The sequence below is a fragment of the Sminthopsis crassicaudata genome, chromosome 1, assembly GCF_048593235.1.
Source record: "Sminthopsis crassicaudata isolate SCR6 chromosome 1, ASM4859323v1, whole genome shotgun sequence".
Lineage (NCBI taxonomy): Eukaryota > Metazoa > Chordata > Mammalia > Dasyuromorphia > Dasyuridae > Sminthopsis > Sminthopsis crassicaudata.
In genome coordinates this window covers 171,524,986-171,541,226 of record NC_133617.1, presented here as the reverse complement: position 1 = coordinate 171,541,226, position 16,241 = coordinate 171,524,986, and the positions used below count along the sequence as shown (strand labels likewise).

General features: G+C 30.9%; 1 protein-coding gene across 1 annotated transcript in view; it reads left to right on the top strand.

Moving 5' to 3' along the window:
• LOC141549476 (uncharacterized) overlaps positions 1-16,241 on the top strand; it is a 228,049-nt gene that overhangs the window by 202,460 nt on the left and 9,348 nt on the right. Inside the window, exon 10 of the mRNA XM_074279058.1 lies at positions 8,124-8,241. Within this exon, the coding sequence (XP_074135159.1) occupies positions 8,124-8,241 (118 nt within the window). The remainder of the gene's footprint in view (positions 1-8,123; positions 8,242-16,241) is intronic.

Below are 16,241 nucleotides of genomic sequence, written 5' to 3'. Positions count from 1 at the left end.
CTCCTTTGTACTTGTCTTGGATCATTGTGTTGCCAAGAAAAGCTCAGTCATTCATAGTTGATCATCATACAGTGTTGCTGAGACTGTGCACAATGGTGTCCTGGTTCTGCTCATTTCATTTAGCATCAGTTCATGTAAGTCTTTTTAGTTGTTTTTTTTTTTTTTCTTTTTTTTCTGAAATCTATGTGATCACATTTTTTTCTACTTGTTATTTATTTATTTTGGGGGGAACAATATTTACTTTTTTTCTTAATAACAAGCAAATAAAGCTTTCAATATTTATTTTCATAGAAATTTGAGGGCTCACTTTTTTTTCTTTCTCCTTCTTATTCCTCCTCCAAACAGCAAGCAGTCTGATATAAAGTATGCATGTACAATTATGTAAATATATTTTCCCATTAGTCATATTGTGAAAGAAATAACAAAAGGAAAGCGCAAAACAAAAACAAAAAGAAAAAAAGAAAAGAAAAGAAAAGAAAATTGTGTCCTTTGATTTACAGATCTTTGTAGTACCTTTTCTGGATGTGGAAAGCATTTTTCATCATGAATCTTTTGGAATTGCTTTAGATCATTGCATTGCTGAGAAGAGCTCCAGCAATCATAGTTAATCATCTCACAATGTTGCTGATAATGTGTACAATGTTCTCCTGGTTCTGTTCTATTCACTTCATGCAGCATTATTTCATGTAAATCTTTTCAGTTTTTTTTAACTCTGCCTGTGAATCCATTTTGTTTTCTTTTCTTTTCCCTCTTTCCCTTATTGCTTACTCTGCCATCCTGGCTATCAGAAGTCCATCAAATTATTTTTATTTTCAGGGTTTGTTTAAGATACTCTGTCTCTGTATCTATTTTTCTTTTTCTTTCTCTCTCCCTCTCTTTCTATATTTCCCTCTGTCTCTCTTTCTTCCCTTCTTTTCTTCTTCTTTTGCTCTATCTCTCCCTTTCCCATTCTCTATTATTTACCATCTGTATACACACAGAAATATTTATGAATTACAGTAATATAGTAATTATAATAATCAAAATCATAAAAGTAATTTTCAACATATTCTAAACAACTTTCTCTACCTACTATTACAGGGTTCATTCCTTTATGTGTAAAAGGTTTGAGTATATATAGACATGCTAAAGTCTGTTATAGTCTTAAATACATGTTCCTATGATTCCATTAAGCCTGAGAAAGGTGAATAAATTTCCACTGGTATACTACATAGTTATGGCAGGAGATAGAGTTAGTCATTTGCCTATATTTCTGTTTGTTTATATAGGGTCATTCTTATAATAGTTAGACCCTTTGATTGACAGGTTATAAGCATTAATGAGTGGAGGAGTAGTGCTAATTATATAAATCTATCTCAGGCAAGAGTATTATTGCCATTCAAAAATCAGCAACTATTAAGCAATTGGACTTGAGTGATGTGGGGGCAATTACTGCTTAGAAATTTTCAAAAGTTCTTTTTTTAATTTTAAAAGAAATGCTTGTAAAATTTCTTATAAATATATATATATATATATATATATATATATATGTATATGTGTGTATGTGTGTGTGTGTGTGTGTGTGTCTGTGTGTGTGTGTGTGTTTGATGGGTTCAGTTACTATGTCTTTTAAAAGTAATGTGCCATGCCCTCTCTCCCAATGATATTTAACATCACGAAAGAAAATAAAAGGAAGGGAAAGCGGGAGCAACTTCCCCCTGTTCTAACAAGGAAAAAATGAGAAGGAATTTTGAATTTCTGACACATAAAAAAATTAAAAAGTCCCAAGAGTGATTTTTTTAATTTGAAATATTCATTTAGAATTCATTGTATCTAGAAAAAAAAATTCTTAGTTGTATATTTTGTAGCATGTGGACAAATAACTTATTCTATAGAGAAGTTAGAGGGAAAGTGGAATTGAGGTATAATTGCTGTGAGTTTTTTTGTTGTTGTTATGTTCTATGGCAAACAATGGAATATGCTTGTAAAGATAAATTTTTCATATTTTATTGTTTGATTTTATATAGATAAAATTTGTGTTCAAATCAATATAAAATAAGCAGGTACAAAAGATTATGTCTTTGTTTTCAAAAGTTCTTTTTTTAATTTTAAAAGAAATGCTTGTAAAATTTCATATATATATATATATATATATATATATATATATATATATATATATATATATATATATATAGTGTGTGTGCGTTTGATGGGTTCAATATAATAAAGATGACAATATTCCACAAACTAATCTATTTATTTAGTGCTATACCAATCAGACTCCCAAGAAACTATTTTAATGACCTAGAAAAAATAACAACAAAATTCACATGGAAGAATAAAAGGTCGAGAATTTCAACGGAATTAATGAGAAAAAGACAGATGAAAATGGTCTAGCTGTATTTGATCTAAAGCTATATTATAAAGCAGCAGTCACCAAAACCATTTGGTATTGGCTAAGAAATAGACTAGTCGATCAGTGGAACAGATTAGATACACAGGAAAAATAGAGTACAACTATAGCAATCTAGTGTTTGACAAACCCAAAGATACCAACATTTTGGATAAGAATTCATTATTTGAAAAAAACTGTTGGGAAAACTGGAAATTAGTATGGCAGAAATTAGGTATGGATCCACACTTAATACCATATACCAAGATAAGATCAAAATGGGTCCATGATTTAGGCATAAAGAATGAGATCATAAATGCATTAGAGGAACAGAGGATAGTCTACCTCTCAGACCTGTGGAGGAGGAAGGAATTTATGATCAAAGGAGAACTAGAGATCATTATTGATCACAAAATAGAAGATTTTGATTACATCAAATTAAAAGGCTTTTGTACAAACAAAACTAATGCAAACAACATTAGAAGGGAAGTAACAAATTGGGAAAATATTTTTGTAGTTAAATGTTCTGATAAAGGCCTCATTTCCAAAGTATATAGAGAACTGACTCTAATTTATAAGAAATCAAACCATTCTCCAATTGATAAATGGTCAAAGGATATGAACAGACAATTTTCAGATGATGAAATTGAAACTATTTCCACTCATAGGAAAGAGTGTTCCAAATCACTATTGATCAGAAAAATGCAAATTAAGACAACTCTGAGATACCACTACACACCTGTCAGATTGACTAAGATGACAGGAAAAGATAATGATGACTGTTGGAGGGGATGTGGGAAAACTGGGACACTGATACATTGTTGGTGGAGTTGTGAAAGAATCCAGCCATTCTGGAGAGCAATTTGGAACGATGCCCAAAAAGTTATCAAACTGTGCATACCCTTTGATCCAGCAATGCTAGTACTGGGTTTATATCCCGAAGAAATACTAAAGATGGGAAAGGGACCTGTATGTGCCAAAATGTTTGTGGCAGCTCTTTTTGTAGTGGCTAGAAAAGGAATGGATGTCCATCAATTGGAGAATAGTTGGGTAAATTATGGTATATGAATGTTATGGAATATTATTGCTCTGTAAGAAATGACCAGGAGGATGAATACAGAAAGGTTTGGAGAGACTTGCATGAACTGGTGCTGAGTGAAATGAGCAGAACTAGGAGATCACTATATGCTTCAATAACAGTACTATATGAAGATATATTCTGATTGAAGTGGATATCTTCAACAAAAAAGAAGATCCAATTCACTTGCAGTTGATCAATGATGGACAGAAACAGCTACACCCAGAGAAGGAACACTGGGAATTGAATGTAAACTGTTTGCGCTACTGTCTTTCTACCCAGGTTACTTATACCTTCTGAATTTAATTCTTATCGTGCAACAAGAAAATTGGATTTACACACCTGTCAGATTGGCTAGTATGATAGGGAAAGATAATGCAGAATGTTTGAGGGGATGTGGGAAAATTGGGACACTGATACATTGTTGGTGGAATTGTGAATACATCCAGCCATTTCTGGAGAATGATTTCGAACTATGCTCAAAAAGTTATCAAATTGTGCATACCCTTTGATCCAGCAGTGTTACTACTGGGCTTATATCCCAAAGAAATTTTAAAGAAGTACAGGAATGTTTGTGGCAGCCCTCTTTGTAGTGGCCAAACTGGAGGTATATGAATTGTGGTATATGAATATTATGGAATATTATTGTTCTGCAAGAAATGACCAGCAGGATGATTTCAGAAAGGCCTGGAGAGACTTACATGAACTGATGCTGAATGAAATGAGCAGGACCAGGAGATCATTATATACTTCAACAACAATACTATATGATGATCAATTCTGGGCGATGTGTGCAATGAGATGAACCAAATCGGCTCCAACAGAGCAGTAATGAATTGAACCAGCTACACCCAGTGAAATGACTAGGAGATGACTATGAACCACTACATAGACTTCCCAATCCCTCTATTATTGTCCACCTGCATTTTTTATTTCATTCACAGGCTAATTGTACACTATTTCAAAGTCTGATTTTTTTGTACAGCAAAACAACTGTTTGAACATGTATACATATATTGTATTTAACTTATACTTTAACATATTTAACACGTTAACCTGCCATCTGGGGGAAGGGGTGGGGAGAAGGAGCGGAAAAGTTGGAACAAAAGGTTTTGCAATTGTCAATGCTGAAAAATTATCTATGCGTATATCTTGTAAATATAAAGGTATAATAATAAGAAAAAAATTAAACAATAATAACAAAAAAGAAAAGAAAAGCAGGTGGCTGAGCTTTTTCACCATTATTTTTTCCTTTCACCTTTCATTCCCACTTCACAAAGGTTGCTAGCATCCAACTAGCCAAATGAAAAGTATGGCTTGATTAAGGATCTCTTTTGCTGGTAATTTGTGCCTAATGTTTTTAGCTTTCCCACGGGCTGTTATAGAAAATGGTAAATCTGGTTTAAATGAAACCTGATACTGTTAATGGTTTAATAGCAGCTGCCACAGGGTTATGGCATTTTTCAACAGATGTTTCTTTTTCATTTTAAGCCACACAAAGTCTTAGAATATATTTACATAAATAATATAAACTATACCTACATATCAATGGCTATGTTTGTCATTCCAAATGTATTCTTAAGCAATTTCCCATTCTCACCCATGTCTAATTAAATACATATATATAATTGAACAAGACATTGAGGGCTGTGTATTGAGGGAAATTATTCCTGTCAGCCTTTGAAAAAAAAAAAAGACAGAGAAATTGACCACATCTCTGGAGTTGGTAAAATTGACTAGTACATGAACAATTAGTTCATGTCATTCATTTTCATTGTCAAGACTGCTTCTTGCAGATAGACATACACTAAGACCACTAAAATAAAGAGGTCATGTAAGTTTATTTGATTTACTTTAAAAAGATTGTTATGTTTCTATTCTTTCTTTTGTAGCCTCTTATCAGCAAGGGGGCTCTTGGAAAATGGTTTTCTAGCTCAAAGGAAGATCTGAAGGATAAAAGCTAATACTTATGTAATATTATGTTCCAGATACTATGCTAAATACTTTAGAAATATCATGTAATTTGATCCTCATATCAAGCCTGGAAATTAAGTATGATTTTAATCCTCATTTTATAGTTGAAGAAACTGAAGTAAATGGTAATAAGTGACTTGCCCAGAATCACATAGTTAGTGTGTCTGATTTTGGGCTTGGACTCAGATCTAGGTTATTAGAAGTAGCGAGTGTCCTGAGAGTTCATATATCTGCCTGAGCCAATGACTAATCAAATTCAAGGAAAGGGCATTCATACCCTTGGATAAAAATAATTATGAAGAGTTAAAGGCTTGACTGGTTCACTGACTTACTGAAAGAGGTCTATGGCTGGGCAGAACTTTGCTGTTTCCCTGATTGTTGCTATTACTTGGACCTGATGAATTTATTTTTTCTCCACTTCCTGCCTTCTTTCTCATTACTTTTTCATGGAAATTGAATTATTTATTCTTGTGAATCTCTCACTCTCTTGACATTTTATTTGCTGTCTTTATTTTTTTATCAATGATTTTGTTTCCAGATAATTGTAAAAATTTCATTCTAAGTAAGTGTTTACTCTAAGAAAGTGTACCATGCAATGGAAAGGACAAAATGGAAACTCACTGATCAATAACCTTATATTTAATGGCAAGCATTTATTGAAGCTCTCTTTCTCTTTTTTTCTCTCTCCAGAGAAGTCAAAAAAAGGCTTCATTTTATTTTTTTCTTTTTTTTTTTTTTTTTTTTTTTTTAGGATTTAAAAAAATACAGTTTGATTTATTATTTATTTTAAACTTTCTTTTCTTTTTTAAAATTCAAATTTTCTCCCTCTCCTAATCCTTCCTCACTTCCTGAGAAAGCAAACAATATATCACTTATACATACTAAATCATGCAAAATTTATTTCTGTCTTAGGCATATTGTTATTTTATTTTTTTTTACTTAATAATTTTTATTATATATATATTTTATAATATTATCCCTTGTATTCATTTTTCCAGATTATCCCCCCCTCCCTCTATTCCCTCCCCCTGATGACAGGCAATCCCATACATTTTACATGTGTTACAATATAGTCTAGATACAATACATGTGTGTGAATATCATTTTCTTGTTGCACAATAAACATTAGATTCCGAAGGTACATGCAACCTGGGCAGACAGATATTAGTGCTAACAATTTACATTCACTTCCCAGTGTTTCTTCTCTGGGTGTAGCTACCTCTGTAAAAGGCTTCATTTTCAATAAGGGGACCTTCTGGGAAGGATTTGGGGCCTTTCTCCCATCTAAGATTGATTATTCTGGACTGGAATAGTCCAATAAAATCTTCTACACTTCATATATGGCTATTGGGGTCAAGAGTAGTCTCTAGAATTCCTTGTGCTAGTCTCTTTAAAAGAAGCAAAGAAAGATGGTCAACTTTCAACTGCCTAGCTTTTTCCTAGATATATTTTCATGGTCTTGTCCTTGTTCTTAACTATTTCTAACTAGAGGGGAAATATATGTAAATTGAGATTAGACTTTGAAAGGCATATCAGATAAATCAAACAAAATGACAATGAAAGTAGAAAATATGGGAAGCAGAATACCTTCAGGGTTTACTAGGGGACTGGAAAATCTAAAGGTTGAAAAGTTTAGTAGCTTTTCTTTAAAAATGGCATAGCTTGTACCCTTTTTACTTCCTTAATTGTTCCTGAGATGGTATCATCATAGCACATTGTGGAAATTTTACATTATCAGCTCATTTTATCAATGTAGACCACTCAGCTGGATAACTAAAAAAAATATAAAAAATAATAAAAAAAAATAACCAAATAAAATAAAACCAAAAAAATAAATAATAAAAATATATAAATATATATATATTTATATATTTTATATTTTTATATATATTTATATATATATTTATATATATAAATATATAAAATATATATATATATATATATATATATATATATATATATATATATATATATATATATATATATATATATAAAATAAATAATAAAAAAAAATAACCAAAATCTCTGCCATATTTTATATTGTTTGTAGCAATAGTTGTCTTTATGTAGTTTGAATACTCAAGGGCATCTTCAAGAATTTTTCAGAGGTTTTGGATAGTCAAAATTATTTTGTAATAACACTAGGAGTTTTAATTTAGAATATATTATAAATTTACAGACATTAACCAAATAAATTAAAATTCTTTTAGGAGAGAGTATCCTCAGTTATTTTTAGAATATAAAAGGACGGATGCTAAAATTTTAAAAAAGTTTGAGAACAATTAGTCTGTTATTATGATTAAATAAACAAATAAAAAGCATATTCTGTGCCAGGAAATAGGCTAAGTGGTAGAGATAGAAATATAAAAATGAAAGTTTGCCTACCCTAAAGGAGCTTAAATTCTTTAAAAAGAACTGCTATGTTTTCCTTGGAGCAATGCCTTCCTTCTATCACTACATTTGAACATTTTTTTTCATTATAAATTGTCTAGTAGTAAGTCTTTCTGACAGAAGGGCATTCACTATATTTATAGAGTTTCTCTATAGTATGAATTTTTGGATGTTAAATAATGTGAACTATGTGTAGAAAATCTTGTCATATCCATTAAATTAATAAAGTTTCTGCATGCTCCAATTATACTTATATTTCTCTAATATGCTCTAACAAGTAGCTTATACTTTTTTTTTTTCCTTCCCTAGGTACTGCCATCTAATGAAGATGTGAAACCTGGCATGATTCTTCTATTTGAATTATTTCTCCATGGTGCGACTTACCTATCTATTGACCGGGGAGTAGGCTGGGGAGTTTTCCCTTTCTGTAACAACAATTTTGATATAGTGGAGGGAAAATTCAAATGTCTACTTCTTCGAGGTCATTATGATCAGAAACTCAAACACTTTAGAAAAATCGAGAATTTGATTTGTTCAGATTTGGACCACTGGTTGTGTAATCTCTATTTTCAGGTTTGTAATCAGATTTTGTGAGTATCAAGAGAAATATGAAATTTTCAGAAATGTTTCCATGTAGCCTTCCACCTGTTTTCATACCACATCAGATTTCGGTGAACAGCAATCTGTCTAATTATTAAAAATTAGTTGTACCAAAAAGTCAATTCATTGTAATTCATCCTTAATTTTTGTAGTAGGAGGAAATAAAACTTCCTTAAATTTATAGAGTGTCATAGCTAGAGGTAATCTCAAAGATGATTTATGACATTACACCCTCCCCATTTTAAAAATGAAAAAAATTATTGCCAAGGGTATAGCTAAGGATAATATCTAAGTGATATAATTAGCTAGTGATAAAACTGGAATGAGAGTCCAGTTTTCTTAATACCAAATAAATATTCATTCCATGACACAATGCTAGCTCTCAAATTAACTACATTTTCATACACATGCATATACACATTATATTATACACATACCCATATATATTACATATGTATATATATATATATATGTTTGTGTATATACATGAATACATGTATAATATGGCAAACTTATACACTGTTTATAATAATAAAAACTCAATTATAATCTTTTAATTTTTCCATATTTATAATATTTCTCAGTTTCAAAGTAATCAATGAATTCAATTATGCCAGGATAGTCACTTTGATACTATGAAACACAATTAAAGCTGTGTATTAGCAATATAGAATGTGAATATCAATTGTTATTATTAATGATAGTATATGTAGTTGACACTCTTTAAACCTTGTAGAAAATATCAAAGAAGTAAAAGATAAAGTATCATAGAATCATAAGATGTTTGAACTTTAAAAGAGTCTAGAAATCATTGATTCTCATTCTTTTATTTTACATAATCTGAAGAAATGAATACATAGTTGAAATGAGTGGTTCCAGGTGACTTACCTTTTGTAGGAGGCTTTTCCCATCACATCTCCCAATATCTTCCCTCTACATTGTATATATTTTGCAAATATATAACTTTTTGCATGTTTTCTCCCCTTTTAGAATATTATCTCCTTGAAGGTGGAGACCTCATTTTTGCTTTGTTAATATTCCCAATGCTTATCAGGATGCCTAGCATATAGTAAGGATTTAAGAAATGCTTGTTGCCTGAGTGACTGACTAAATGACTGGTCTGAGAGGTTGACTTGAACAGAATCATACAGCCAGGATATGTCTGAAGCAGAATTTAAACTCAGTTCTTTCTGATTTTAAGCCCTACTTTTAATTTTTCTATGACTTATCCATCAATTATTGCCCGGTTAGAACTGGGTCTTTTCCATATTAATAGTATATCATAAAATTCCCTATCTCATTGTTTTCTTCCCTTACATTCTTTGTATTGCACATGGAACTTTTAGAGGCAACATGGATATCAAGCAGATTTGGCCCCACATTAGATGCTATAATTCTCTGTTATCCTTGGAATATTCAGTAAATGAGCTATCAATTTTTCCTTTGTACAAATGATCAAAGTGAAATGAGGTTTCTCTCAAATGTCTTGTTGTTGTAATGTTTTTGCTCATTAGAAAGTGGCTCTATTTTGAATTCACATACTTGTCTATTACTTTCTAGGTAAAAAAGTTGTTCCCATAAGTGCAAGTTGCACAGGGAAATGTCTCTTATAAAAAATAAATCAGCAGGATCAAATAACTTTTTAAAGAAATCCATTGATGAGTTATGTATAAATAAGGACAACATTTATAGATTAAATTCCTTGATAAAACTGTGTGGCAGAAACAGCATACTGGGAAAATAAATTCAGGTTAACATTTTAAGAATAGGTAAAAGACATCTGTGTTTTTCCACCATTAATTTCTGTTAATTGCAATCTAAAATTCACCCCATTGCAAGATGGAGTGTGAAAATGTACTACCTTAGTGCAAAAGAGATAATTTATGTAATATTTCTATTAATTACAAAATAAATTCACTATTTAGGTAAAAAAATGAGACAGTATATTTATGTAGTATTTGATCATTTCTAAATGTAGGATTTGAATTGGTTACTTGATAATTAATATAGATTAAATAAAGTTTGATTACATAATGGTTTATGCAACCAATATTTGAAAAATCTACCAGCAAATTCCTTCACTACATTTCTAATTTACCTCATTTAGTCTTCTAAGTACTTTATAAGAAATGTCACTATTTCATCTGGCAAAAATATTCCACTGACCATATTTCTATATGACATAACTCTCCATCTAATTCCTAGAGAGGTCTCTGATTGGTTAAATCTACAAAAATATTCTGTCCCACCTTATGTTTAATGACCATGAATTTTCCAATAATGAGAAGAGTAGTGTTACTATGTTTGAAGATTGCTTGAAGGGAAGAATCAAATCATGGTGAAAAAATACTAGCAGCCAGTAAATACTTCCTATTACTTCCTCAATTTTAAAATTGTGATTTTTCTGTATACTTAGTTTTAGAATATAATATTTAAAAACTATTTGCACACGCTTAACACTTAAATGAATATTTATTGATTTAATCATGCAGTTACAGTTCTTAGACTCACTCCTTCTGTCCCCCAACACACACAAAGTATATTATATGTGGAAAAAAAGAATAACCAGAAGAGAAAATAGTTGAACTTGACAAGTAAATGCTGATATTTGAAGCTATAATATGCAATCTGCTGATTTTTAAAACAAGCAACAGAAATAACAGCAAAAGAACATGTACTAAAAGCTCTTTTGTCATGCAATCAAACAAGAGGATTATAAGATGTAGAAAATTGAACTCATAATTGACCCTTTGGATTTCATAAAATGTGTTATATGCTAAAGAGAAAATTTACTATGTAAGCATAATATTTTAAACTGTTTAGATGATAGATTTATCTTTTAATAGATAATTAAACTTCCTCCATGTATGGATGATCAAAATGAATATGAAAAGCATCTACAGCTGTCCCCGGAATTTCCAACATACTTAATGAATGAAGAAAAGAAAGCAACTTCAGACATGGAAAATAGATCCAACTTTCCAGAGAAAGAAAAAAAGAAAAATTCACAGGTTCCACTAACCTTTCATGTTGGTTCCTCTACAGAGTTTTTCCAAGGTAGGTTGGCATTTCTCCCCCTCTTCTAGTAGAATTATGCTAGGTATCAATCTTAATATCTTTATTTAGTCTGTAGTCAGGTGCTGTCAGTACTGGTGGTGGGACAGTGTTTTCCAATTAAGTTAGTCAAAACCAAAAAAAGCATTTATTAAAGGATTACAATGTTCTGGGTTCTGTGCTAAGTGCTAAGGAAACAAATAAATCAAAAACAAAAACAATAATAAAACAGTCCTTTCTATGAAGGAATTTATATTCTAATATAAGAAATAATATATTGATAATTGTCTTCAAAATATATATAGTGTAGATGGAAAATAATCTCATAGGAAAAGTCACTATTAATTGTAGACACTGCTTTCTATAGAAGAGGGGATTTGGGTTGAATCCTGAAGCAATCCAGAGCAATCAAGAGGCCAGGCTGAGAGGAAAAGCAAAATATCCTTGGTATGGGGAAAGTCAGTGGAAAGATGTGAGGGCCAGAGAAATATCCTGTGCATTTCTGGATCATAAAATGCATGAAAAGTGGCATAGCAAGAAAAGTAGAAAAGGTTCAGCTTATAATGAACTTTAAATGTTAAACTGGTGGGCTTATATTTGATTCTATTGATAATAGGGAGCTACTGGTGCTTGTTGAGTAGCTTAGCAGCTGTATAAATTGGCAAAAATTATGATCTCGTTTATAATGTTTAAATAAAATCTACATGGACTTATTAAAATAAATTTAAAAGTGATTTTCCAGAAGAATTGTGTTATTGACAATAACATTACTTTTAATTTTGGATTATTTATCTAAAAATTACAAAGTTATAAATGGGAATTCTAGCATCTTGGACCATGATGGAGGAGTATAAAAAAGAGTCTTTGGGGCAGAGTGTTTCAAAATTATGAGATGCAAAATGCTCTGGAGTGGCATACAAAATAATGGTTACCATTATTAGATAATTTTGAGTGCATTAAGTATTAATAAATCTATTTTAAAATTTCAAATAAAGTTTTAAAAGAGTCAATAAGGATATTTACTATCATGATGAATGTCCTATAATGGAGAGTAAATGTAGCACAATAATTATTTAATATGGAAATGTATAACTACTGTACAATTATAGCCCTCAAAATGGGGACTGTCTGCCACCATCACTAACAATTATCATAGGTATATGACATAAGTAAGTTCTGTTGTTACGTTGCCTAATATATTTATATATGAAAGGGGTAAAAATCAGCCTTAAGTAGTTTTCACAAGAAAATTAGTGTCTCGATTACAGATTGGGATTGCTGCCTGCTGCAGTAATCAAGCCAAGGTTGGGTAAGCAGAAAAAATTTAAGACACCTTTTCTAGTCCCTTCCTCACCCATAGAGGTGAGCAATATGATCCTTAAAAGGCTACTCAGATACCCAGGGGCTTAGCAAGATTCTGAAGATCACCTGGCAGGATAAGCTACCAGACACTGAGATCCTTTCTCAAACTAAACTGTCAAGCATTCCAACTCTACTGCAGACTGTACAACTTCAAATGTCAAATGTATGATTATCAAAAACATTATTTTATAAAGAACTCACACAGTGCAAGTGCTCAAAAGGTAGTCAGAAAAAGTGATATAAGAACATACTCAAGGTATTTCTTAAGAATGTTCTATAGTATGACATGGGATACATTGGCACAGGACCTCCCAGAATGGCATGCCCTCATCAGAGAAGGTGGTGTGCTCTATGAGCAAAGCAGAATTAAATTAGTCCAAAGGAAATGTGAAATACAAGAAGCTACTCCAAATTTTCATTTGGACTGTGTCTGAAATATGGTGGAGCATTCTGAGTTCGTAGTAGTCTAATCAGCCACAGTCGAGTGAGTGCACTCTACCTTAATTCTAACACAGTGATGTTAATTTGTTGCTCTTTTAAAATGGGAAACAACAAAAAAGTTAAAATTATTAAAATATGAAATTTAAAAATATTACTATAAGATTTTATGATTATTTTCTATAATCTATGTTTAATATAATATTTACCCTGGGGAAAAAACAAAAAAACAAAAACTGAAAAGTGGAATATTTGAAAAAGGTTACAAGTGGAATTTCCAGAATTTAAATTTAAATTTATTTTTGATTTATTTTAATTTAATTTATTTTTAAAGTAAACATCACTGCGTGATAACTACTATAAGCAAAACAATAGAGAAAACTTAAATATTGAAAATACAAAAATTCAATGATGCTAGGGAATAAAAAAAAAAAAAAAAAAACTTCTAAAACATGAAAAAAAAACTTTTTTTTTTTTTTTTTTAGCTTTTGGACCCCTAATCACAGCATGATAATCCTTGAGCTAAGAGGGATTTCGTTATCAAATAGCTTTATCTTATGGAAGTGGAAACTGAAGGATAGGAGATTGTTATTTAAGGTCAATTATGGGAGATTCTCTGATTCCATCACTTTTGAATTTCTACCATACTATGTTAACTCCTAAAGTAACAATATTTTTGATCTGGGACCTGATTACCTACACTGTTTTGACTTATACATGAGGGAGATATAATATGAATACTTTCTATAGTTTTATTTTTTAGATTCAATGTCCAATTATGAAGGAAATTTCATAAAGCTTTTTCTGTATCAATATTTTACTGTGTCAAGGTAAATAGAATCTCTATTCTTATTCCTAATTATTTGTTATTAAAATTTTTAAGTATTGTTTTTGTTTGGAGAAGAAAAATAGCTGTTTGCTTTGTGTGACTTTTTAGTGGTAAACAGCATGAAAGCTAATGAATTAAAACATTTAGAATGTACATATGCAAAATATTTTATTAAAATCATATTTTTTCCTTATAAATACAGTTGCTTTTAATAAATAAAAAAATTAAAAACATGTCTGTAAGATCAAAATAATCATTACAATTATAAAACCTGGTTTATACAATTGGGAAACGTAAACTTTTTTCAATTGTAAAAAAGATTGAAGCTACCTATAGTTATTGATGTGATTGAAATGTCATTTGCTGATTCAGCATATATTATGCAGAAGCAAATAGTTCCTTCTATTTTCAATAATATTATGAAATGTATGCTTATATGGATAAGACAAATGTGACCAATAATTGGGAAACTAAAATCTTTTCATTTTGTATGTCAAGTTCCTGAAATAACATATGCAATTAAAGAAGATTATTTAATGGCATATTTACAGACATATACACATGTAAACACACACACATACATAGGACCTTCCTGAGACTTTCACTTTTTTTTTTCTTATACAAACCTGTTCTTAGAACCTTCATTAATGTGAAAAGTAAATTAGTAATAAACATAAAGGATTAAGGCTCTAGAGGACCTTTGAACATTAACAAAAATTAAAACCTTAAGTTTTAGGGGAAAAAAAGTGCTCTATAGGACATTTTAGTCCATGAACCAATAAAAGGGCAGAATTTTTGTGGTCTTTTGGTCTTTTCCATTTTCCTTGAAATCACATCTGCTGGTTAAATGTAAAATGAGGTGATCTTCAAAATAGTCCCTTCTGATTGCTTTATAATCAGTATTCCACTGCTTAGCTTGTCTTGTGCATATTCTGAGTGAACATTTGATAAGCATTAGATGCCATGGATCTTATTTGCTTGCACCCAGTGATTGCTCCATAAATATTTGTTGATGTTGATGACATCTGCAGGCAACTCATTACTCTGTACAGACAACTTCAAAATGCTGTTCCAAGAATAAATTGAAGCCATATCATGTCATTTAGGTGTATAGAGGAGACTCTGAACAGACCCACCCATAGCCATATTTTGTTTATTATTTCTCTAATTTCTCTAATTCTCTAACATTGACTTTATGTCTCTGGTTGTATATACACACTTTCAACATGGACAGTATTTGCTCGTCCAATCACAAATTCTAAGAATATAATTTGTCATCTCCCTTTGCCTTTTAAAAAATGTCGATATATAACACTGTCACAAGGGTGTAAGGTCCTTTCAGATGAAACCATCCTTTAAGAAGGAACACATTAATGATATAAATTTCTCTTTAATAATGTACTCTAAGTTGAATTCAGGATTTCTGTTCCCCCCCGACACTTTGTTGAAAGGGAGGTATCATAGAGGAAGTTGATCTCAATATTATTGGAATTTCATTATCAATGACAACCTAGTATTTTTGCTATTCTTTTTTTTTTCCCAATGAGATGGACTTGATAAACATGTTAAACTGGAAATATATTCTACTGAATCATTTTGAGATAAATGATTTTTGTATTACCATTTTCCCTCTTTGTAAAGTGAAAATTTTTGTATATATACATTGTCCATTCTTTGTGTTTTTAATAGCACTTGCAAAGCTATGAGGTAGGTCAGGGGATGATGAGTGAAACAAGAATCCTTATGTGTTTGCTGAGAAACTACTTTATTCACAGTGAAAGAAACATTTTATAAACTGGCAAAATGCTTTAGTAAAGGAGAAGGCTATTACTGAATATTCTGCTCCAAGCTCAATTCTCTAAAGGAATCTGATATAAACCTCATATCCTAATGCAGCAGGAACAGTTTCAATACCTCTTTTGTAAAGATTTTATAATCTCTCCCTGAAAAAAATCCTCTAAAATATATTTATTTGTCACATTACTTACATTTATTTATTTTTCTAGGAAGCTTCCAAAACATACTATTAGCTGTTAATAACCCCCATGGGTTTGTTTTCTAATATATCAGAACGGTGATACAGTATGCTGTTTCTGCTACTGATATGTTGCTAAGAGGTTTAATAATGGGTAAACAAACACAAC